Source organism: Phoca vitulina, unplaced genomic scaffold (genome assembly GCF_004348235.1).
Source record: "Phoca vitulina isolate PV1807 unplaced genomic scaffold, GSC_HSeal_1.0 scaffold47, whole genome shotgun sequence".
Classification (NCBI taxonomy): domain Eukaryota; kingdom Metazoa; phylum Chordata; class Mammalia; order Carnivora; family Phocidae; genus Phoca; species Phoca vitulina.
The window spans coordinates 11,436,663-11,461,239 of record NW_022589750.1 but is presented as its reverse complement, the minus strand read 5'-3'; the positions used below and the strand labels follow the sequence as shown (position 1 = coordinate 11,461,239).

The window sequence follows — 24,577 nt, the reverse complement described above, 5'->3', positions numbered from 1 at the left end:
GGAAGTGGCCGGGGCGGCTCCAGGCTCCGAGGCGGGGGGCTGGGGGTGGGTGGGGAGGGAGCCGAAGCCTTGCTGGAGAGGACTAGGCCGGCGGGGTAGGAGGCCGGAGGCTTTGGAAGGAACCTTTCGAATCGTGTCCTAGTGCCCTTCCCACCCACCCAGCCTCGGCCGACACTTTCGAGCGGTTTGGGCAGAGCCGGGGGAGTCCGCGACCCATGCTCAGGGGATGCGGGCTCCCCGGGTGTGGGCGGGACTGGCCCCCGCCCTTTGGCCTCTGTCGTCCCCTTTCCAGTCCTCCGCCCCACCCCTGGAGCGCCACCTGGGAAGGCAAAGGAAGGGAGTGGCGACCAGAGCGCACCTCCGGTGGATGCGTGACCGTCCCTCTGCACGACCACCCAGTCTCCAGGGACAGCAGCGCCCACCCGGCACGGGAGCAGAGACAGCGCTAGATTCGTGTACAAACCTGTGTACCCCTCTATATATATGTTACATAGAATGTATATATGTTGGGAACATGCTCGCTTCTCCCGTGTGTCGCCGCCGCCGTGCGTCGTGCGTCCCTCAGCACGGGGCCCTTGCCGGGAAGGGGGCTACGGCGATGCCCGCCCTCCCCGCGCAGCCACCACCGGCCCAAGCCAGTCCCCGCCAGTCCGTCCGCCTGTCCGTCTGTGTCCTCAGCTCTGTCCACGCTTCGATAGGCCTGACGCAGCCCCCAGACTGGGGCCGCCCTAGCAACTTCCTGTACATATGACTGTAAAATGGTAAACGTGTGTATTATATCTGGCCTCGTTATATAGTGTATATATATGTATACATATACATATATATAATATATATGAAGACTGTAAATGTTAAGACGACTAGTGTTCTTATTAGTATATTGCTTCACACTGAAGATTGTGTGTATCGAGCTGTTTCTAAAAGATGTTTATTTTCCTTAAGAGTAAAAAACAGTCATTGCATTCAGAAAAAAAAAAAGTCAATAAAGATACAACGATTGTTTTGGAAGTTTGCAGCCCGTGGATTCTAACCAGATTCCGCTGGGAGAGGGGGCCAGGCCTGGGGGGGGCGGGGGGAATGGAGAGGAAGGCTCGGCGGGACACCAAGGGACAGTCAAGGGTTCTAGTCGGTACCGTAAGGGCAGGAACAGGAGACAAGCCCCTGCTGCGTAGACAACCCCCAGCCACCCCACACCCCATGCGGCCTCAGGGTCTCAGGTTATGATGGGGGCTGGAGACTTCCCCAAGCTTGGGAGAGGGAGAACCCGCGAAGGGGTGGGGGAGGGGAGACGATCGGCCCAAACAGCGATACCAGGCTGTAGCGCCTATCACAACAGATCCTTAAGGACACGGAGTCACCCTCTCATGTCACCCTGGGAACTGATAGGGGTAGAAGCAGAGAGGTGGGAAGGGACAGCTGAGACCACAACAGCCCTTAAGGATTAAGGGTTGATAACAGCCCAACCGTGTGGCACGGAAATTGGTGGAATCCAGGTCACCTGGAGGTCACAGCGACAGGCCTCCCACATCGAAGGGGACATTTTGGGCTCTTAGGACCGATGGGAGCGGGAAACCTTTGGGTGCTGGGGTGGGAGGAGAGGGGGAGGCTCAAAGAACCCCCTCCAGTCGGCTAGTCTATCAGCTAAAGTACACACCCTCCTCCCCAAGGGAACAACACCCAGATTATAAATAATTTCATCTTTTATTCTCTGTACAAAACTTCTCAACCTATGAAAATAAAGTTTGCAAAAGGCAAAGTAACACTTGAGCCTCAGAGGCCAGGAGGCTGGTGCGCCCTCATCTATAGTATGTACAAGTCTCTCCAGAAGGGAGAGAGGCGCCTCGGAGTAGGACCCCCTTGCTGGCTGGGAAAGCCAAGTAGGCCCCCCTCAGCTCAGTGAAATGTACCCCTCTGTGAGACGGGAGAGGGCAAAGCCACTGGGTGCCTGCAGAGCAAGGTCCCATGGGCCGGCCCGGCCCCTGCAATCCCCCGACCGGCCACCAGAGGTCAGCACATGCTGGCCGCCGCTCGTCGGGTTGGGGCGCAGTGGGGGGCGGGGCGGCTAGGGTCGCGCCCCCTCCAGCCTCCCAGGTCGAGGCAGCAAAAGCCCCTGAGTGCCTCCCATCCCCCCAGGAGACAGAGCAGTACGTGGGCGGACCGTGGACACTTGGGGGCCCCAGCGCTGCCTTCTGGCCGTCGAGGCTCCGGCCCGGCACACAGGCCCCGCTGGGGCCGCCGACGGGGACCTAGCTGGAGGTGACGGTGGTCCCGCCGCCCAGGCGCATGAGCATCTGCTGGCAGTCGTGCAGCAGGCGGCGGTCGCCGAGCTTCTCGAGCGTGCGCGCCGCCTCGGCCAGCATGCCCACGCGCTGCCCCGGCGCCGACAGGAAGCCGGGCGGCAAGTAGCAGGAGGCCAGCAGCAGGGCCTCTGCGTGCTCCCGCCGCGTGGGCCGCGGCTCCAGCTCGGCCGCCGCGCCTGCGCACACCGCAGGGGCGTCAGGGGCGGGGCTCCGGGCCTGGCCCCGCCCCCGCCGGCCTCGCCCCTCTCGGGCGCACCCGTGGAGCCTCAGACCCCTCCCCTCGGCACAGTCCCCTTTCCCTGCAGGGGACAGTGGCCCCCGGCGGATTTCTCAGGTGGGATATCGCCCTCTGGCAACCGCCACGAAGTCCCTCGGTCTCTGCCGCTTCCACAGCGGCGCTCGGCATCCATCACCCCCCGTCTGGGCCTTCCCGCCCCGGCGGGGCCCGAGCCCGCCCCGACCAGGGCAGCGCCCCGCTCACCTTTGCCACAGGGGCCTGCCCTCCTCCGCAGACTGCGGTCCAGGAGCTGGTGTGTCCGCGTGGGGCTGGCCCCCGCCATCAGCCGGGCCGTGGCCTCGTGCAGGAACACCTGGGCAGGAAGGGGCCCGCAGAGTCGGGGTTCGGGCCGGGCCCCCACTCTCCCCACACCTGCTGGGGAAGGGCCCCGCGGGCACTCACCCTCCGCATGGCGGGCCGGAAGCTCTGCGCCAGCCGCCTCAGGCCGCTCAGGTCCCGCTGGAAGCCGCGCAGTTCGAGGGCGGAGGCCTGGGCCCCAGCGCCGGGGCCCTGCGAGGCCTGGGGGGCTGCAGGCAGCTGCTGCCGCCGCCACAGGCTAGTTCGCGCCACCAGGAGCAAGTCACACAGGAGCAGCTGCATGGCCTGGGGGGAGGGGGGAGGGCAGGGCAGGGCAGGGGTCACGGGGGGGCTCCGGCCGCGGGAGGGGACGGCTGGGGGCCCACGGTGCCAGGGGCCGGCTCCGGGCTGCACTGCGGAGGCACTGCACCCGCGTCACTCACGTGCAATGCAACAGCAATGCACCGCGGGGCCGCCCGCCTCTCCAGGCCCCCACGCCTGCCGCCTGCCGCCTGCCGCCTGCCGCGGGCGCGGCCTCCCGGGAGGGCTCCGCCAGCCCCCTCACCCCGCCCCTCCTCCTGGGGCTGGGGAGACTGGGGCCTTAGCGGGTGCGCCCCCCATCCGGTACTGCGGCGCAAGGGGGAAGGTCCAGGGACGGAAAGGGCGGTGACACCCACCCCAAGACCGGCCAGGCCCCCGGCAGCACCCCTCACCTTGTCGATGGAGCTGCCAGCTGGGGTGGTGGCCAGGCTGTCCTGCAGGTACCCACTGGCCTTCTCACAGATGGCCAGGCTGGCCGGGCCAGACTCTGCCTTCCCGCGGCCCAGCACGGCCCGGGCAGCCTTGAAGGAGTGCAGGGCCGCCCTGGGCAGGGCTCTCCTGTTGGGGCCGGGGCAGAGGACTGATGGTCAGACCGGGCGCAGACCCACACTGAGCTCCCTGCTGCCCCGCTTCTGGCTTCCCACGACCCTGACCGCACAGAACCAAGGCCGGGGGGCAGCACCGCGCTGGGGGGGCCCGGAGAACCTGGCGGATACTCACTCCGACTCCTGCAGGGCACGGGGCAAGTGCTCCACCAGCGGGTACAGCCGCTCAGCCGCCTCCTCATCACGCCGCAGCCAGTGGGTCACCACGGCCGTCAGGGAGGCCCACCACTTGGCCACGGGGTCTGTGCCTGCAGGGAGCACGGGGCGGGGAGGGGGGCTCCCTGAAGCTCAGCCACACTGCAGCTGAGGCGGAGCCGGGGGTCCCAGGGCGCGGGGCTGGGGGCTCACCGGCGGCGGTGGCCATGCTGGAGCTGATGGAGAAGCTGCAGGCGGGAGCCCCGGCGGCATCGGAACAGCTGTTGAGCAGCTGCAGGTACCCCAGGGCGTCCGAGAACTCCCTGTGGCAGAAGAGAGACCTCGCTGTCAGGACAGGCCCCGGCCCTCCTCCCGGCCCACCAGAGCCCAGCCTGACCTCCCAGCTCCCTTCCTGGCGAGCTGCTAGGGAGACAGATCCAGGGAGGAACTGAGATGCACCCGAGGCCGCACGGCAGGTGGACAGGAGCCTGGCTCTGGCCACCCACCCACGGCCCTGGACACAGACACTCCCAGACTTACCGTGGAGGGTGCTTGCCTGGGGGGGGGGGGGGCGCAGGGCCACTCACCTGTCCCCATCAGCTGATCCAGGGCTGGGACTGGGCTGAGCCACACAATTCAATGCTCGCTCCAAGAGATGTTCGCGGAATAGCTGAGTCACCTGGGCCAAGGGGTCCACTGTGGGGAGGAGCGGGTGAGCGGGGTGGCAGGAAGGGCCCCACGCCTCCTCCCCACATTCACCTCTCCACACCAACGGCTCTCTCCTGGGCATGCGGGTGGGATAGATAAATACCCCAGGCTGCCCTTGGATAGGATAACCTACCCCGGACAGTGTAATCTGCTTAATAACACGCGTCTACCAGCTCTGTCTCTTCCATCTGATCTCCTTACTCAACACTGGTCTCGCCTGGGATCACCTCCCAAATCAACCACCTGCCCCCAAATTCCTCTTTGTTTCTGAAGAGCCCCAACCGAGACAGACCCAGCTTCCTGCTCCTGCAGCCTCAGCAACAACAGACAGACCGGGGTGGGCAGGGACAAGCAGAGAGGCAGGGACAAGCAGAGATGCAGGGACAAGCAGAGATGCAGGGACATGCGGAGATGCAGGGACAAGCAGAGATGCGGGACAGGAATGGGAATGGGCCACAAAGGACGTCGGGTGGCAGGGGATGAGCACGGCGCTGAGAGAGCACCTGGGTTGCCGGCCAAACTGTACAGGCTCTCCCTCGGGGCGCTGCTCACGGCCCAGTCCCCATCCACGAAGAAACGGTGGCCCACCGGGTGGCACAGCCAGTGCATGGCAAGAGGCACCGAGCCGCTGTGTGCCAGGCAGGCCTGGCGGGCGCTACTCAGGAAGAAGCGCTGTGGGGGAGGGGAGCTGGGTTGTCACACTGGACCCAGACAGGGGCTCAAACCCAACCCTAGGTCTGAGACGGGCCTGGAGTCCCCCCACCCCCCGTAACCAGCTGCCTCCTCCCCTGAGCCCCGTGCCCAGGGAGCCACCGGAAAGAGCTGCAGAGACAAGCCCCCCAGCCCTGTCCCCATCGGCCCAGCACCCACTCACTGTCAGAAAATGCAAGGCCCGCGGGAGACTGGTCTTGACCCTCAGCGCGGCGGCCACATAGATCTCGGCCAGCGTGGCCGTGGACACGGCGTCCCCCGCACATTCCGCCAGGTTCAGGGCACTCAGTGCCAGATTGGCAGCGGCAAGGTGCCCTCCCGGGTACTTCCCTGGAAAACGGGCAGCACGTGAGGCAGGGGGGCAGGAGGAGCCCCTCGGGCCCAGCCCCTCGCCCCGCATACCCATGGTGTGCAGCTGGTGCAGCTTGTGGTAGACGAACGCGGCATCCCGGGCGCTGGTACGGGCGTCCGCCCGCAGGGCGCAGTCCCTCTGCAGGCCCCCTGCCCGGCCTGCCAGCCAGCGGCCCACCCAGACACGCTGCAGCAGGTGGCGGATGAGGTTCCAGAGCAGGCTGCAGGCCAGGTCCAGGTGGGAGGCGGGCAGCGGGCGGCCCAGGGCCTGCAGGGCCAGCCACAGCTGCTGGGCAGCTTGGGCAAAGTCCCCCTGCGGATGAGGGTTTTCCAGGTGAGAAGAGGTGGATCAGAGCATGTGAGCGCACGATACCCCTCCTGCTCTGAAGGTCCTTCCACCTTGGGCCCCCCACCATGACGCTGGTGTCCCCTCCCCGGCCCCCTGCCCCCCCCCGGCGGTGCGAGTCTGAGGGGACGACAGGAGCAGGGAGGACAGGGCAGGGCCCCCCAGCACCTTCCCAGGTGCCGCCCAGGTCCTGGCCCTGCCCCATCCCCCGAGCCCACCCCCGGGATCCGGCCCCTTACCCGGGCCAGGTCCAGGTCAGCCTGCTTGCGATGTCTCCAGAAGTGCACGGCGGGGCCTGAGTGCGGCCGCGTGACCGGCTCTCCGTAGACAAAAAGAAGCGCCAAGCAGGCCAGCACCAGCAGCCCGTTGGGCAGCCACACCAGTGGGGTCAGCAGCCATGGGGCCCAGCCAGGGCCGTCTGGGGGCAGACAGAGGGGCTGGGACCACAGCGCCCCGGAAATCCAGAGTCCCGGCTACACGCCCCGAGCTCCCCACCCCCGCCCCTCCGTCCCAAGGATACCCACACTGGGGCCTGTCCTACCTCTGCCCTCGGTGCCCAGCACGCTGCGGCCAGGACGGTGGTAGGTGCTGCTGGCATCTGAGGGGCTGGGGAGGGCCCGGCTGCCCAGCAGGGCGGCCAAGGGGTTGCAGGAGAGGCAGAGGAAGACGAGCGTGCACAGGGCCAGGCGGGAGCGGTCCAGCATGCCCCGGCTGCGGGGGGACAGCAGCTGCTCGGGCTTCACCTGGCAGGAGTGGGCAGGTCGGCGAGGGCAGAGCGGGAGTGGCCCCGGGAGGATGCGACAGGGAAGGAGGGATCAGCCCTCCACGCCACCTTACTGTGGGACCCCACGTGGCTACAGGCCTCAGTTTCTCTATCAAATGGGAGGTGGCCTATGTTAGGGGCCTCTTCCTGACCGAGTCCTGGGGCTCAGATATCGAGGGGAGATGGACCGGGGGTGGGGGCTGGGGAACAGGGCCGGGCCCAACCTGGCTGTCCTCAAAGACCGGGCTGTCGGGCTCCGAGTCACTGCCGCTGCCACCACTAGCCCTGCCTCCAAGGGACAAGGGGCTGCTCTGGGACGGCGAACCGGCGTCCGACGGGGGCGGGCTCAGCGTGTCCACCAGCTCGGGCTTCGTGCCCTCCATGGGCACGTCTGTGTTCCCTCCGCTGCTGCAGGCTGAGACCAGGTCCTTCAGAGACTCTGGAGGCCGGAAAGGAGCAGGGCCGGGGGTGAAGGCTAGATACCCCACCCCCAATCAGCTTAGGGCCCTCTGGAGAGGGGCGCACGGGAGTTGGTCTAGCTCTTGAGGGCCAAGTTGGGGCCAGAGGAGGGGCTAAGGGCCCTTGTAGGGTTAGGGCTTAAGGGGCAGGTGCGGGAGCTGGGGGGTGGGGCAGTGCAGAGCCAGGGGCAGGGCGGGTGGGGGGGGAAGCGCCAGGACTCACTGCTTTTGTGGACAGCAGTGCGGAGACTCAGGTTCTCCTGCTTGAGCTTCTGGTTGCTCTGTTGTAGGAAGCGGATGTAATCGATGGCCTTTCGCAAGACGGCAGACTTATTCAGCTGCAGGGGGTGGGAGGGAGATGGCACAAGGGGCCGGTCAGGCCTGGCCAGTGGGCACCTAAGCAAAGGGCGGGGGCTGGGGGGCGCTACTTCACAGCACGGCTGCCTCAGGACCGTTGCACTTGCTGTTCTCTCTACGTGGAACGTTCTTCCCCTAGTAGAACCTATCTCCCAGGCTGGGCACGAGGACTCATACCCCAAAGGCATCCAACAGTGCCTGGCTACCTCCCTCCCTCCTTCAGGTCTTTGCTGCTCTCATGTCACCTCGGTGAGGTGCTTCGGACGTGTGGCCTCTTCGTCCCTCTCCCTGTGTTGTCTTCCTCCACGGCACTTATCCCCAGCTGGCGACTCTAACACTTCCTTCTTTACCCTGTGTATTGTCATCCCCTGTCCCCCACTAGAACGTTCAGTCTCCAGACAGCAGGATGTTTGTCTGTCTGTTCCCTGTAGAGTCCCCAGGGCCCAGGCTCAGTCCCAAGCCTTCTGGGTCTTCCGGTCCCCTGCTTCCCCGGGGTCACCCCCAGAGTGTGCCTCTGAACGCCGTTGCCCACACCTTCGCCTCAGTGCCCACCACCAGGTCCTTGAGCTCGACGATTTTGTCGTTGATGGAGGAACGGTAGCGTTTTTCAATGGCGTTGTGGGCCGTGCGCTTCTCCCCGCGGCTCTGCGCCGAGCCCAGGGCCTTGCCACCAGCTGCCAGCCGGTTGATGGGCAGCTTCTCGGCGTCCACGACCAGCGGCACCGTCGCCAGGATGGTTCCTCCACTCACCAGGGTCTGAGGGGCCAGGCGCAGGTTACCGGCCGGGCTTGCCCGCGCGCAGAGCCCCGGCCTTCGGCCCCACGCCACCCACCTGCAAGGGCGCTGTTTGTACAGCCGCGCCAGGGGCCAGCGAGCCGATACCCGCCGCCTTCACGGTGGCTGCCATGTCTGTTTTCATGGTTGTCAGGAGCAGAGAGTCTGCCTTGATGAAGTGGGGCTGCAGCAGGACCTGGGGGGTGGGGGGCGGTCTCAGCCAAGAGCAGGGAGTCTGGACCAGGGCCTGCCACCTCCCCGACGCCTGGCCAGACCTCCTCACCGGGACCTGCTGGATCTGCGAGGTCACCGTGGTTGTTCCGGGTGCTGCTGTGGGGTTGGCCGTGGCCGTCAACAGCTGCTGGGGGGCCGCACTCTGGACCGGGGTGTGCAAGGAGACGGGCGGGACCCCTGGCAGGGAAGCCAGTGGTAGGCCAGGCAGCGGCTGCAGGGTACTCCCCGGAGGGGTCCCTGCAGAGATAAAGGCTGGGGCTGCAGGTACAGGCCACCCTCACCCACTTTCAACCCACCCCTCGGGGCCCTATCACCCTATGACCTGGGATGAGTCATCAGCCCTCACGGCTTTGGGTTCCAGGGTGGCCAACCCCTGCCGGGAGTTCTGATGCAGATGTGCTAGCTTTCCAGCCACGCATTCGTCCCCGGAAGGGCGGCACTGATGTCGCCACCGGGGCAGAGTGGGAGGCAGGGCTTCACCCAGCACCAACACCCAAGTCCTGTTAGGAACGGGGGCGCCCGAGGCAGTGCAGCAGAGGCCCCCCATGTCTAAAGCCTGCAAACTCCTCCACTGAGGCCACGGTAGACCCTCCTCTCTGTGCTCCTGTCGTCCCCTCGCCCCACACCCCCCTTACCTGTGGAGAAGCCTCCCGTGGGGCTGGGGTAGCCCAACACAGGGGCAGAGCTGAACTGTGGCGGGGCCGGGGCCAGGAAGCTCTGGGGCAGGAGGGACCCCGGCAGGGGCTGCGGGGTCGGGGCCCGCAGGATGGTCGGCGGCAGGGGTTCCTCCTTGATACCAGGCCCGGGGGAGAAGGCCGGCCCAGGGGGGTACATCTTCAGGGAGGTGGGCGCAGGCTGGGGAGGGGACAAGGGTGGAGGTGTCGCCTTGGGTCCCCCCAGGAAGCCTTCGAGTGGGGAGCTCATTGTGGCAGGAGGTGGGGACAAGCTGCCCGGAGAGCTGGCATCAGGACTCGCAGGGTCTGTGCCCCCTGCCCCGCCGCTGCCGCCGCCGGCATAGGGTGGGTCGAACAGGCCCGGGAAGTCGCTGTCTTGGTTGTTGATGAGCTGCAGCATGTCTGGGGAACGGAGAAGAGGCCGGGTCAGTGACCGGAGGGCGGGGGCTGGCCCCTGTACAGGGCATCACACACTTCATGCCTCGGGTCCACACAGCTGTATGTGTGGGGCAATGATGCAGAAACAGAAAGCCACCCGCATGAGCCCGGGCTCCCAGACACACAGCCGCTTCTTGGGCACCTGTGACATCTGGAGCAACGCCTGGTGCTTCTCACGTACCCAGCAGCCCGTACAACGGCTGGGCAAGGTCAGTGCCCCACACCTATGCTCAGGCGGAACTGGGGTTTGGGCCCCAAACGGCTGACTTCAGAGCTGCCAACCCCGACCCACTCCTCGGTGGCAGAGACCGAGGCTTGGGGCTGACCCAGCTGCCGGCCGTGTGTGCCAACCAGTGTGTCCCTGCGTGTTCTGGGCACTAGCCCAGACCATGCCTGCAGCCAAGCAGCCTCGGGACCAGGCCATTCAGGGCTTCAGTTTCCCCTCTCTAAAGGCAGTGCTGGCTGTCCTGACTCCCTCCTCCTCGTACAGACTGGGACACACTCCCTGCCACCACTCCAGCCTCTCCCCCAGCTGGCGGGTCACCAGCTGCCTGGCTGTTGCCCTGGGGCCCTCTAACCCACTAGGGACAGTCACCCACTGGGTTAAAGTGCTCTGCAAGATCCCCAGCCTGAGCTCCTGGCCCTGCCCACCTGCCCACTGGACGTGCGGCCTGGGCGAACAGCCTCCTCTCATTGGGCCTCAGTTTCCTCATCTGCACAACAAAAAAGGATGAAGCCCTACGTGGCAGGGCTGCTCCGAGGCTTGGCGGGGCAGGAAGTTGGCGCACAGCGGGTCTCACCGTTACCTGCCTCCTGCCAGGTGCCCAGGCAGGGCAGTTCCTGCAGGAGGGGGCCTCCCTCTGGCCTCCAACAGCCCGAGATGGGGGTGCCAGGCTTCAGCCCCCTGGGCCCTCCCCATGGGAAACACCTCGTGGGCAATCCCGGCCGGTGCAGGCCCTAAAGGCTTACAGTACTTTCCCTGGCAGGGCCCCCCATCCCTCACCCCCGCCCTCATGAGCCCCTCTGACAGATGGGGAAACTGAGGCCCTGAAAGAAAAGCTGAGTGAATCCAGGACTGGGGTCCCGGATTTGGCTCCAGGGAGGGGGGACAACTGGCCTCCCCGCTTCTTCCCCTGCTGCCCCAGAGGGGGGCGGAGGACGCGGGAAAGCCACCCTCTCACTCCAAACGCCGGGGCAGGGGTAACTACTGCGGGTGGGGGTGGCCCACCAACTCCAGTGGGCGCCGGGAGCCGGCACGCCGCCCCCTCGGGAACCCGCTCTTCCCGCTGGGGGGCTGGGAGTTCCACGGCCACTGCACACACACGCCCCCCTCTGAGGAAACCGGGGATGGTGACCCCGCAGCGGAGTGGAGCCTCCGTGATAAAGGGGTGGGGGGGGATCCTCCAAAAAATACCTTCGAACGTGCAATCCATGGCTCCGCGGCCCGCGCCCGCCGCCCCTTCGGGGCGTCCCGGCCGCTGGCCTGCCGGTCTCCGCGCGGCGCCGACTTCACCTGTCAGGGCTCGGACGCGCTATAAAGCCCGCGGAGCGCCCCGCCCCCCGCCCCGCCCCGCCCCTCCGGCTCCGCCCCCGCCCCGCCCCCCGGGGCCGCGGGCCGGGCATGGGGTGAGCGCGCGCGGCCAATCAGCGGCCGCGCCGCTGCCTCACTAGGGCCCCGCCTCTGCCCCCGCCCCACCCCCGACGGCGGCTCGGGCTCGGGTTTCACCCCGCGGCGCTGAATGGGGCCGGGGTTACTCGCGGGCGCGGGCCCTTAACCCACTCGGCGCCGACATCCGCCGGGGTTACTGGCGGTCACCGGCCCCCCTACGCCCCCAGCTCCAACCACCTCCGTCAGCACCTCGGAGAAGTGCGGCGGAGTGGTCGCGGGGCCGGGATGACTCCGGCAGGGATGACCCAACACTCTTTCCAATCGCTGGCACTCTGTGCGGGACCCCACCTTTAGGCCTCAGTTTACTTCTCTAGACAATGGGATAATCACATCTCCCTGGCCTCGAGGAAGGGAAAAGTGAAGGAGAAAATGGGTGCGGCGCTCAGTACCACGAAGCGCTGAATTAAGGCCAAGGGCTGCCTGGCAGTGGGGGCGGGGACCTCCCCTTCCTAGGGCAGCCCCAGCATGGGGCCACCCCCCACCACGTGGATGCCTAATAATAGGTCACTGCTGGGAAACTGAGGCCCAGAGTGAGGAAGGAAGACCCTTACTCCAAAGTACACATACACATAATACTTGAACCTGATTCCTCTGTCTCTGCACAGATGTCCTTTTGCAGAGAGACCTGGGTCTGGGATGCGGGGAAGGGGGTCAGCAAAGTCTGCCCTGGCTCCCAGGTCAAGTCTGACTCACTTGTTCACTGTAGGGTCCGGGGAGGCCAAGAGACAACCCAATCCCTGGGACACAAGGTGAGGAAGGCAGGGGTGTGACAGGGTGACAGGCTCTGGGGTCTTTTGAGGAGGTACCTAGGACTGCCTCCCCTTCTGAGGAAGGTCAAATTTCGACACACATACAGATGAACAAAGCATGGCCAGCTGCCCAGGTTGTCAGCTTGAGCTTTTGTGGCCAAACAGACCACCAGCAAGTCCTACCCCAGCCTTCAACCTGCCCCTCCTCTGGCTCCCAGTCTCCTGTGACCTGGGTGGGGGGCTGAATCCTGGGCAGACAGGCATGGCAACTGAGCAGCGTGGGCCAGGAGGGACTCCAGCCCCAATCTCTCTCCCTCTCCACCAGCCTAAACAAGGAAACACAGCCTCATCTCCCTCACACACATCCAGTTCCCAATCTTTCTAGAACTTTCCACGGCTTTGTAGGAGGTGCCAAGGATAAAGACCTTCTCCTCTGGCACCTCCATCTCCCTCTCTCCTCAGCCTGTGGGTGCTCACACTCTCCCTCATCCCCCCAAAAACAAAACAATGCACTGCTGTTGGAAAGGCTCTGACCTCGCCTGCGTAACTGCAGACAGGTTAGACACGGAGGCCTGAATTCCAGGCCCGAGTTTCAAAAGCAGACCCTGGTGGCTCTGTTCGTCCTTACCGTGTTCCCCAGTTGTGGAGCCCTGAATGTGGCAGGACAGACAAGCACGGACTGGCCTGAGACTTCTCAGACCAGGGCCAGAGGCAGCCCTGAGGGTGTCAAGCCCGCCCCCCCGCCCCCTTCCTGTCTCATCCTTGTCTTCCCTTCACCACATTTTCTCGCCTTGGTTTTCCATTCATCACATCTTTGGGCTCTGCCCCCATTCCATCCTGAGGAGGGAGGAGGGAGAATGGTCACTCAATGTCCCCCTGAGGGTAGCAGGAGTCTGGAAAGGCTTCTGAGAGGGGGGCTGGCCAAGCGGCAGAGGACACAGTCTAAGCTAAGATGCAGCGAGAAAGAGGGTCTGGGTGCCATGAGGCACCTGGTGGCATAGGAGGGGTCAGCCTTTCCGTAACCCCCCATCTCACTCTCTTCTGGAGCTGAATCTTCCTGCAGAAGCTGGGTGTCAGAGCTAAGACTGGGGTTAGAAATTCGAGATCAAAACCCACAGTACACCTCTTCCCCCATACAGCCCAGGGGCCGACCTTCCCTCTGCGCCTCACTTGCCGTGTAATCCCAGGCAGATCACTCCCCTTCTCTGAGCTTCCACCCCTGGTCTCCAGAGGTAATAGCAGTGGGGTTCTAGAAGGGCAAGTGTGTTTACTACAGCATTATTTACGACGGCCAAATTATGGAAGCAGCCTAGGTTGTCCATCAACAATGAACAGATGAAGATGGGGTGTGTGTACACACACACACACACACACACACACACACACACACACACAAAATGGAATATTACTAAGCCATCAAAAAGAGTGAAGTCTTACCTCTTGTAACAACATGGGTGGATCTAGACAGTATAACGCTAAGTGAAATAAGTCAGTCAGAGAAAGGCAAATGCCATATGATCTCACTCATATGTGGAATTAAAAAAAACAAACAAACAAAGAAAAAAGAGACAAACCAAAAAAACAGACTCTTAACTCTAGAGAATCAACGGATGGTGACCAGAGGGGAGGCGGGTGGGGGATGGGTGAAGTAGGTGACAGGGATTAAGAGCCGAGGGCTGTTACGAGCATGATGAGCACTGAGTAATGCAGAGAATTTTTTTTTAAGACTTTATTTATTTATTTTGACACAGAGAGAGAGACGAGAGAGGGAACACAAGCAGGGGGAGTGGGAGAGGGAGAAGCAGGCCTCCCGCTGAGCAGGGAGCCTGATGCGGGGCTCGATCCCAGGACCCCGGGATCGTGACCTGAGCCGAAGGCAGACACTTAACGACTGAGCCACCCAGGCGCCCCTGTAATGTAGAGAATTGCTGAATCACTATGTTATACACCCGAAACTCATATAACACTGCATGTGAACTAAAAAAACTGAAAATAAAAAAATAATAAAAGAGCAAGTATATGGGGGCACCTGGGTGGCTCAGTAGCTTAAGCATCCAACTCTTGATTTTGGCTCCGGTCATGACCTCAGGGTCATGAGATCTAGCCCAGCATCAGGCTCTGTGCTGGACGTGGAGCGTGCTTAAGATTCTCTCTCTCCCTCTGCCCTCTGCCCCTGCCCCCGCCCTCCTGCTCGCGCGCATGCTCTCAAAAAAAAAAAGAAAGCAAGTGTATGAAGCACCCAGCATTCAGCAAGATTGCTATAAAGGTTAGTCCCTCTGTAGCAAATGGAATGGTCTAGAACTATTAAGTCAGGTAGTGAATTGGGCTCCTGGGTGGCTCAGTTGGTTAAGCAACTGCCTTCTGCTCAGGTCATGATCCTGGAGTCCCAGGATCGAGTCCCGCATTGGGCTCCTTGCTCAGCGGGGGGGTCTGCTTCTCCCTTTGACCCTCCCCCCTCTCATGCTCTCTCTCTCTCTCTCTCTCTCTCAAATAAATAAATAAAATCTTAAAAAAAAGAAGGTCAGGTAGTGAGTTGCCCAATACTTGCAATGATCAAGCTGGAACTGGGGATTGCTTTATGGAGAGTAAATCGGGCTGGGACTGGGGTGGGGCAAGAGAGGTACCCACTCCCAGCCCTAGGAGCCAGGACAGTGGGCCCCAAAAGACTGGCCACGTCTCCCAACTCATGGATCATTCTCCAGAGAGCTGAGCGCTGGGCTTCCAGCATAGAGAGAGACTCAGAAGGCCCGTGGGGCTCCTGCCTGCCCTCCTTGAATACGGGGAATAGGAGGCATAGACTCTTGGCCTCAGTGGGCCCACCTCACACCACCTCCAATCTTTCATCTTCCCCACCTCCTCCCCAAGCCTGGATTCCTCCTTTTTCCTCTCCTTTCCATCCCTGCCCTGATCCTATCAGGGCCAACAGGAAACCTGAGCACCCCCCTCCCTCCCTGGCTCTACCTTCAAACCTCCTTTGGAAGGCAGATGTGGGGCAGCCTTTTATTCTCTGGCCTGTTTATTCTGTGAGGCCATGATGGAAATCTTGGGAGGACCCAACGCCACGAACTGGCAGGAGCCCCGCTCTGATCATCACAGGAGCCTCTAGCCCATCCAACCTGTATGAGGCCTTGAACCCCAAACAAGCTCTGCTTGCATGCCTCTCGGGATAGGGAGCTCACCACCTCCTTCACATGGCCTGGTCCATGATGCCCAGATTTGTTTTTCTGACAATATCTACGCCTTTTCTTTTTTCTTTTCTTCTTCTTTTTTTTTTTTTTTAAGATTTATCTATTTGAGAGAGAGAAAGCGTGAGGGGGAGGGGCAGAGGGAGACAGCGTCCTAAGCAGACTCTGCACGGAGCACAGAGCTGGACGCAGGGCTCCATCTCACGACCCTGAGATCATGACCTGAGCTGAAATCAAGAGTCAGGTGTTTAACCAACTGGACCATCCAGGCTCCCCTCTACTGCCTTTTCTTAAGTGTCCACTGTGTGTCAGGCCCGTGCCAGGCACTGGGGTACAGGGACACAGCACAAAGACCTTCCCTCCTGGAGCTTATGTTCTAGTGACCAACGGTCTGCACATACATGGAGGAAGGTGGGTGCAGATGGTGATGGGCACCACGAAGAAACTGAGGCAGTAGAAAGAGAGTGTGAGGGGCCACTACAGATGAGATGATCAGCAAGCGTCTCTGAGGAGGCAACATCTGAGTGGAGGCCTGAATGAAACGAGGGAGCGGGCCAGGAGGGAGGAAGAATGCCCGGGGCAGAAGGAATAGCAAGTGCAAAGGCCCTGAGGTAGGAGCGAGCTTGGTTTGAGGATGATGAGACAGCAAGGAGGCCAGTGTGGTCGGAGCAGAAGGAGTGAAGGGGGGATAGAGGTCACGGAGGCAGCCAAGGAGCTGGGAATCCAACACAAGTTTGTTTGTCGTCTGAGCCAAGGACACCAATACTCCAGGAAATGGGCAGGAAAGGGGTTTGCACACTGTCCAGTGCAATGCAAATCACAAAGGGTCACATGAGTGTGAAGAAGAGTGAAGGGTATAAAGCAGCACTGGCACAGGAGAGGGCATGGGACAGGGCTTATGGGACCCCTGGAGCGTTCCACCACTGCCCGCTTCATGACGGGCACAGGGCAGGGGTGGGGCGCTCCCTCAGCATCCCAGGGAGCCAGGGCTACACCCTGCCTGCCATTCATCCCTGCTGCTCCTAGCAGTGCCTCCGCGATCCTCCTGAGGACTCAGGTCAGCAGGGTTGCATGTCCTCAGCTAGTCATGTATGCAACAGGGACAGACAGCCCTTTGTGCACCCAGGGCTGCTGGGGATGCGAGTGTGTGCCGGCTTTTCCCGGAATGGGATGGGCCCACGGCGGGAGCCCCGGGTGTACCTGGGCATGGGCCCTCTAGATGCACAAGGAAACTAAGGCTCAGAGAGAGGACATGTGTGTCCAGGGGCCCACCACTGCCAAGTAGAGAATCTGGGACTCAAACCCGGGTCCAGCAACCCCCGAGCCCACACTCATCAGCTCCAGCCTGGCTCTGCCCCAACCGGCTGGTGGCACTGGTCTCAGCTCAGGAGGTGTGTGCGGAGTGCAGGATCGGGAGAGGAGGCAGCACGAAGCTCAGTAAGGCTCAGCTCGGGCACTGCCCCTTCCTGGGGACCTTCCCGGCCACCATTAGCGGCCGGGCCTTGGAGGGGAGCCCCTCAAGGCAGGGCCGGGGCCTGAACCAGCGTGTGACCCCAGCATCGCTCAGCACAAGGAAGAGCCCAGAGGGGACCAGAGCCAGCCGGCCACCACCCCACTGCTGGTCTCCAGCCACGGGCTCTCCCCCAGGCTGTTCCCTCTGCCAGGAATGTCCTTCCCACTATCCTTTGTCTACCTAGCAAACTCCTGTTCCTCTTTTAAAACTCGCTCTGATGTTACCTTCTCAGATTCTTCCCTCATCTGTGTCATCCCACACACTAGGTCCCATTTACCCAGACCAAATGACCCTGGACATGACCTGTAAGAGGGCCATTAAACAAGATACTGGTCAGCACCAACTCAGACATCTTGTCCTAGGTGTGGGCTCGGGGCACATACTTATTCTGGAAGCTGAAAACCAACCCAAAGGCCTGAGACAGTGGCAATCTGGGAGCAGTGCCCTACTGCTGAGCAACTGTTTCCAGTCTAAATAGCAGTGCTGCACAATTCTTTATATAAATTATATCTATTTCCCCCTTTGGGGTTGTTTCCCTGCGGCCTGCTTTAAACCTGAAATGGATGTATGGGTTCAAAGGGAACATGCTGTTTTAGAGCTGCTGGGCTGCTCTCTGGAAAACAGAAACCCCTTTACAACCTCCCCTGCACTGTGTCCCATTTCCTCATTGCATCACCAGCATTGGGTTTTATCATTTTTGTTTACTTTTGGTTGCTTTGCTTAGCCCCGAGAGCTGTGTGACTGAAGCTCAAAGGTGCTTTAATTTGTATTTCCAAGGCTGCCTGCGTTGAGGTGTTTTGTGCGGCCCAACTATCAACGATGACCAGAGGCTCAGAACCATCTGCTGTGCTCTGGCCCTCCTCCACCAGCTAGATTCTTCTGCCTGGGAAGCCTTCCCGCGGCTTCTCACAGTTCTCCAGCTCCTTCACCCCGCCTCAGCTACCACCAGGCCTGAGCCACACAGGCTGGGCAGCTAGGGGGCTATGGTGAGTGAGGTGTTTCAAGGACTCTGTTCCTCATCTGTGCATTGGGTGAGGAGGTGACAAAGGCATTTCAAAGTTTCCTTCCAGCTCTACTCTCTTTGTCTTTATTTTTTTTTTAAAGATTTATTTATTCAGGGGCGCCTGGGTGGCTCAGTCTGTTAAGCGGCTGCCTTCGGCTCAGGTCATGATCCTGGGGTCTTGGGATCGAGCCCCACATCCGGCTCCCTGCTCAGTGGAGAGCCTGTTTCTCCCTCTCCATCTGCCTGCCACTCTGCCTACTTGTGCTCTCTCTCTGTCAAATAAATAAATAAAATCTTTAAAAAAAAAAAAAAAAGATTTATTTATTCATTTATTTGCCAGAGAGACAGACAGAGAAGACGAATGCACAAGCAGGGGGATCGACAGGCAGAGGCAGAGGGAGAAGCAGACTCCCCGCTGAGCAGGAAGCCTGATGCGGGGCTCGACCCCAGGACCCTGGGATCATGACCTGAGCCAAAGGCAGACGCGTAACTGACTGAGCCACCCAGGCACCCATTTATTTATTTTTTATTTAAATTCAATTAATTAACAATATTATCCTTTTTTTTAAAGAAAGATTTTATTTATTTATTTGAGAGAGAGAGAGCTTGAGTGGGGGGAGGGGCAGAGGGAGAGGGAGAAGCGGACTCCCCGCTGAGCAGGGCACCTGACACCAGACTCAACCCCAGGACCCTGCGATCATGACCTGAGCCGAAGGCAGATGCCTAAACCAACTGAGCCACCCAGGCGTCCCATACACTATCTTTAATGGTAGCTAAGGACAGGGTGCTTGCTCCCCTAGGGGTCAGGCAGGGGGAGAGGTGAGGGGCTCCCCACTAACCTTGACCAGCTGCACCTTGTCCCCCAAGCAGAGACCCAGAATCAAATGGTGGTTGCTGAGAAATTAGAAACCATAGCCCATAGAAACTTCCAACATAGGCTCCTTGGATAATCTGCTAACATTTGTTAAGCTAAATATATTAGGTGCCAGGTCCTAGGTAAGTGCTCTAAATGATGAAAATTGGTTGAGGGCCTACTATGTGCTACTTAAGCCCTTGACCTAAATGAGCTCATCTGATGCCCACAACTCCAAGAAGATGGTTCTATTATTATTCCTAGTACACTGATGAGAACCTGAGGCCACTTGGTTGAATCTGAAGACCCCTGGGCTCCAATGGGAACCCCCAAAGCCCCAGGAGGGGTAGGCCTGGCATGTGACTGGGAGGGACAGGCTTGCTGGGAGATAGCTGGAGGGTCAGCTGGGGGAAGGGGGTGGGTTTGGGCAGTGTTCCAGGTCAGGGTGGGCTTTTCCAGGCCACCAGCTCTTCCAGGTGGGATGGACTCCCAATCCCTGCTCCACCTCCCACCAAGTCCCAAACCCAGCAGGGGAACCACACATCTGGATCCAGCCTCAAACACCCCCCTTCCCAGGAGCCCCAAACCCGTTTCTAAGGCTCTCCCCCCTCCCCTCCGTGGAGCCGCATGGGACAGAGGTCTCACACGTATGCCATCCCTGTCGGGTCTGGGGATCAAAGGGCACACTCACAGGTCCTGTGGTTGGCAGAAGACAAAGCCAGAGATACTTCCTTCTGGCCTGTGCTGCCATTCCCACCGGAGCTGCACCTGCTGGCGGGGCCAAGTCCAGATCCCAGGCCTCTGCCTGGCGGTGACCCCTGCCTGGGGCTGACCAGGTCACTCAGGATGTTTGTGTCCAGTGAGGTGACCATCGGGCAGGAGGTAACTCCTAGACAACTCAACCCACTGCCAGCATGCTTTTCTCCATCCCCCAAAGAGACGGGTTCCACAAACCCTGCAGGTCTGGAATGCAGTGCTGAGACAAGGGAACAGCATCCTGGGGGCACTGGGGAGCCATGGTTGTTTGAGAACTCTGGAGTTATATGCCCGGAGCTGGGAGCTGAGAGGTAAGCAGTCCTGAGCTGTGTTTTCTTTTTCTGTTTGTTTTAATTTTTTTATTTTTGAGAGGCAGAGAGGCAGCGCGCATGCGTGCGGGAGTGGGGGTGGGGAGTGCAAGCAGAGGCCGAGGGAAAAGGAGAGAGAGAAAATCTTAAGCAGGCTCCACGCTGGGCCCCAAAGCAGGGCTTGATCTCACGACCCTGAGATCATGACCTGAGCCAGAACCAAGAGTCGGATGCTTAACCGACTGAGCCACCCAGGCGCCTCTCGAGCTGTGTTTTCTAAGAAGGGCCCAAGCTTGGTGGGACCGGGGAAAGGACCGGGCATGAGATACCACGGGGAGAGGCGTGGGCTGGGGGACTGGACTGGACCCAGAAAATAGCCTAGGAGCAGGCCCTCCTGTGGTTTGTCCAGGCACCTTGGGAGGGACTGCAGGGCCAGGGAGGAGTGAGGTCCAGGAAGGCTTCCCTGGCTTGGAGGACTCCTGGGGTATGACAAAGAGGGAAGGTGGAGGCATCCAGGCAGAGGACAGACGAACTGTACCCCCAAAAGCTTCAGACAAACCAGAGCCCCTAGGATGACTCCTCGGTCGGGCGCAGCACCCCCCGTTAGGCAGGGAGGCCCCAGCCGGAATGTCAAGTCTACTTGCCCCTTCTGCACTTAAAAGCATGTGCAAGATCTGATCAATGAATCAGCAAAGAGGTGAAGCCTGCCCCGGGCTTACCAATAATCCCAAACATGGCACAGGACCGCTCTCCTGTCCCCACCGCCCACAGCCGCCAGGGATCCCAAAGCACAGAGCGACTACGGGAGGCCCCGGGGGTGGGGGGTGGGGTGGGGAGACGATGCTCACCAGAGGTTACGGTGCACCGTAGCCCGGTCAATGCCTTCACCCACAGAGCTAAGGGCTCACGCCGGCAGCTCTACCCCAAAACCCGTTCACGTGACAGAGGGCTTGGCAAAAGCAGGCAGCAGGGCTGGGTGGGGCTCAAGGCCCTTGGCCAGCTCCCTGCTGACGGTCCTCAGTCTCCTGACTCAAAGGCCGAGCTCCAGGCTGGGAGGGGGAGGTGGCCGCTTGGCCTCTGACCCCTCTCTGACCTACTCTCAGGCCCCCAGCAGAGCCCCACATGGAGCAGCCTCCTGGGTTCCCTGTTCTTTTTTTTTTTTAAGATTTATTTATTTGAGAGAGAGAGCTCCATGGGGGGGACGGGCAGAGGGAAAGGGAGAGAAGCAGATTCCCTGCTGAGCACACCAGACATGGAGCTCCATCTCACAACCCTGAGATCACAACCTGAGCCGAAATCAAGAGTCAATGGTCAGGGGCGCCTGGGTGACTCAGTTGGTTAAGCAGCTGCCTTCGGCTCAGGTCATGATCCTGGAGTCCCGGGATCGAGTCCTGCATCGGGCTCCCTGCTCAGCAGGGCATCTGCTTCTCCCTCTGACCCTCCCGCCTCTAGTGCGCTCTCTCTCTCAAGTAAATAAATAAAATCTTAAAAAAAAACAAGTCAATGCTCAACTGACTGAGCCACCCAGGTACCACTGGTACCCAGGGCTCCCCATTCCATTGCTTCCTGTCCCTACCCCCACTCTTAGGAGCTCAGCAGTTAAGAGCATGGGCTCCAGAGTCCACAGCCTGAGTTTGAATCCTGACCCTGCCATGTTCTAGCTGTGTGACCTCAGGCAAGTCACTTAACCTCTCTGTGCGCCTCAAGGCACTCATCCGTAAGATGAACCCACTTAGGGTTGTCAGGAGGGCTCACTGGTCAGCTAGGAGCCTGGGCTCAATGAGTGTTCCCTGTTTGTGTTGTGATCCTCTACCCCAGCTGCCGGGGGGAGCTTTCCACATACAACCTAAGCATAGCACCACCCTGCTCCCATCCCCACAAAACTCCCCACTGCCTCCAGGACCCAGGCCCTCTACCCTTCCGGGAGCTCGAGGCCTGCTTGGCCCACCTCTCAACCCTCTTTCCTCTCAGGGGACCTGGAGACCTTCGGGGCCTGCCCTTCCCACCCCCACGCCACTCTCTCTAGACCTTGAATCTGCCTCGCTCCAAGGGCAGGGTAAGAGCCTCAAAAGTAGGCCTGGCCTCTGAGCGTCAAATTCCCCTCCCAGAGCCTCCGCCTATGGAACTAGAGAAGGATCCATCCAAGCAAAGATTGGCCTGGGGGTCCACTGCAGTACAGATAATGAGAACAAAACAACGTGGATGTCCATCAGTGGGGGACTTGGTGGATAAACCAGGGAACTTGATTGTTGTCTGGCTGTTGACATGGAACAAAGCAGGTTACAATCTGCTGTGAGCCAATGGACCCTATTCTAATTTATAAAAGTATAGATTAGCAGTTGCCTGGGGCTGGGTGTGGACCAGGGAGCAGTTGTAAGTTGGCAAGAGGGATCTTACAGTGGTGATGAAAATGTTCTAGAATCAACTGGTGATGGCCACACAACTTGGTCAATGTAACAACTTATTGTACACTTAAAATGGGTAAATCTTATGGCAGGTAAATTATACCTCAATGGTGTTGTTTTTAAAAAGCAGATCACGAATATACAGCCATTCCAAGAAAAAAAAAAAACAAACAACAGACACACACACACGAAAACAATCCCCCACATAATTAACAGAGCTTATCTCTGCATGACTGGTTTAAGGAAGATTTTATTTCCTTCTTTTTGCTCACCTGCACCTTCTAATTTTATACAACGCAAAGAGATGCGTTGTGTAATTGGGGGGAAAACGGAAAGTTTGGATAAAAACCAAGAAATCTCCTGCTGTGGTGGGCAAACTTTACGCCCACCCCAGGAAGAGGCTCCAGTCGTCCCCCTTCTCTCCCAGATTAGAGCGGGAGCCTAATTGCCCCCACCTCCCAACGGCTGCAGGGGCCGGTCTTCGGGCCTCGGGACATAATGCTTCTGTAAATGAGTCAGTGAGAAAGGTCTACGCCAGAGCCGTGGTCCTGATACAGCAGCCCTCAGTCCAAGGTCCCAACTCCCCTAGGAAGGGAAGCATTCGTATCCCGAGTGGGAAACAGGCTCAGGTTGAGAGAGCTTGGGCAGGATGGCAAAGTGAGTGACTAGTGTCCAGATTCAAGTCCTGACCCCAAAGCCCAGGTCCTCACCACCTGGTCAAGGAGCCTTTCAGGCTGCACTACTGGGCCCAGGGCTTGTGGAACTGTGAGTGGAGTCAGGCTCGGATCTCCCCAGGGTCTGGGCTTTGGGGTCCCTCACTCCAGCGCACAGTGATGGAGAAGGCTGCTTTGGAAAAGCCCCACAACCAGGGTCTCTCCTCCCGGGCCCTCCCCTTGCCTGGCCCACCGGGAAGGCGAGCTGATGAGGCCCCAGGCTAGCAGCCAGCTGGGCTAACACGTAAGGCTGCAGTAGGGAAGGAGTGAGGGGCTTAGATGTGTCTGTTTTGCCAACCCCAGGTGGCCACAGGCTCCATGGACACGTCTGTCCAGGTGGTGGGAGGTTTAAGTCCTGTGCTCTTGGCCTCGGGTTCCCCGTCGACCAAGTGCCACTTAGCCAGTGTTGCCGAAACTGCAGAGCAACCGTGGAGGGCCGTTTGCTGGGGGCTGTGGTTTGCCCTGTCTACACAATGGGGTACCTGCCGCACCGTCCCCAAACCCCTCTTCCGTCTAGCAAACAAGATGCTTTCAAAGATGTGAGTAAACCCGCGCCGCGGCTGCCTGGGCAAACATGCCTTCCCGTCGGTCCCGGGGCTGACCCTCAAGTCTCAGCCCAAAAGTCGGCTCAAAGAGGTCTCACCCCACCCCTGCTCCACCCCAACGCGCAACTAAACATCCGTTTGCGGGTTTTCTGGAGGATTTCCGTGCTCCCGAGAAAAGGGGGAGCCCAGGTCGGTCTGTGAAGCGCCCGTGCCGAGGACGCGGCTCGGTATGGAGTAGCTGCTCAATAAAGATGTGCCCAGGCGATGCCCATCTAGGACTAGGAGAACCGGACGGGGGCGGGAGGGAAAGAGAGAGGGAGGAGGGACCAGAGGAAGCGCCGTGCGCACGCGCAGGAGCTCCGCGCCGAGCTGAACTCTCGGGCCGGAGGGAATGACCGTGAGTAACCCCGCGCTGACGTCAGGGCAGGGGCGGGGCCTCGGCGACGCCCAGGTCTCCAGGCTTGCGGCGGCCGACACTGGGTTGAGAACTCACTGGCCGCGCCGCGCGGGGCCCCGGACGCCCAGAGGCGCACGTGCCCGGCCGGGAGCCTCCGGGGGACCCGGCGAGGCGCGGCCCGAGACGCCAGGGCGGGCGCAGGGAGGCTCGGCGCGGTCTGGACAACGGGGCCCACAGCGCACTGCCCAGAGGCGCGGGGAAGTCCCCGCGCACACAGCACGGAGCCGGTGCCCGCGCCCCGCGCCCCGAGCCGGCCCGGGAGACAAAGGCGGGACGCCGCCGGCGAGCCACGCTCGCGCGGAGCCCGGCCGGCCCTTGACGTACCTTCGATGTCGGTCAGCAGGGCCGCGTCCAGCTCGCACGGCTCGGCCAGCGCCTGCTCCAAGGCCGCTTCGCTGAAGGGCGGCTCGTCCATGGCGCAGTCGCCTCCTCCGGGCGGCCCGCCGGGCCCGCCGCCGCGTACGGACCTTCGCAGGGAGCGCCGCGTCCGCCGGCCCCGGCCCGCTGTCGCCGCTGCGCGCGTTCGCGTCCCGTCCTGGCTCCGGTGGCGGCCCGGCGCCCGCGAAAAGTTCCTCGGAAACTGGGTTCCCCCGCTGTGGCTCTGCAGGGAGGGCGGGGCGGGGGCGGGGCCCTGTCGGGAGGCCCCGCCCTCCCGGATAGACGGGGCCCTAC

At 61.1% G+C, this 24,577-nt stretch overlaps 1 protein-coding gene across 1 annotated transcript; it reads right to left on the bottom strand.

The window, feature by feature from the left end:
* Positions 1-45: 45 nt before the first annotated feature.
* Positions 46-24,490, bottom strand: SREBF1 (sterol regulatory element binding transcription factor 1). The gene is made up of 20 exons (XM_032432020.1): positions 24,230-24,490; positions 11,164-11,262; positions 9,273-9,713; positions 8,687-8,874; positions 8,462-8,599; positions 8,164-8,385; positions 7,496-7,610; positions 7,039-7,253; positions 6,593-6,794; positions 6,291-6,469; positions 5,757-6,018; positions 5,518-5,684; positions 5,147-5,315; positions 4,523-4,631; positions 4,149-4,258; positions 3,916-4,048; positions 3,588-3,753; positions 2,980-3,180; positions 2,782-2,890; positions 46-2,476 (listed from the first exon to the last, which is right to left on the bottom strand). Exons 1-20 carry the CDS (start codon positions 24,318-24,320, stop codon positions 2,247-2,249), a joined length of 3,546 nt encoding a protein of 1,181 aa, XP_032287911.1. The 5' UTR covers positions 24,321-24,490; the 3' UTR covers positions 46-2,246.
* Between the last annotated feature and the right edge of the window lie 87 nt (positions 24,491-24,577).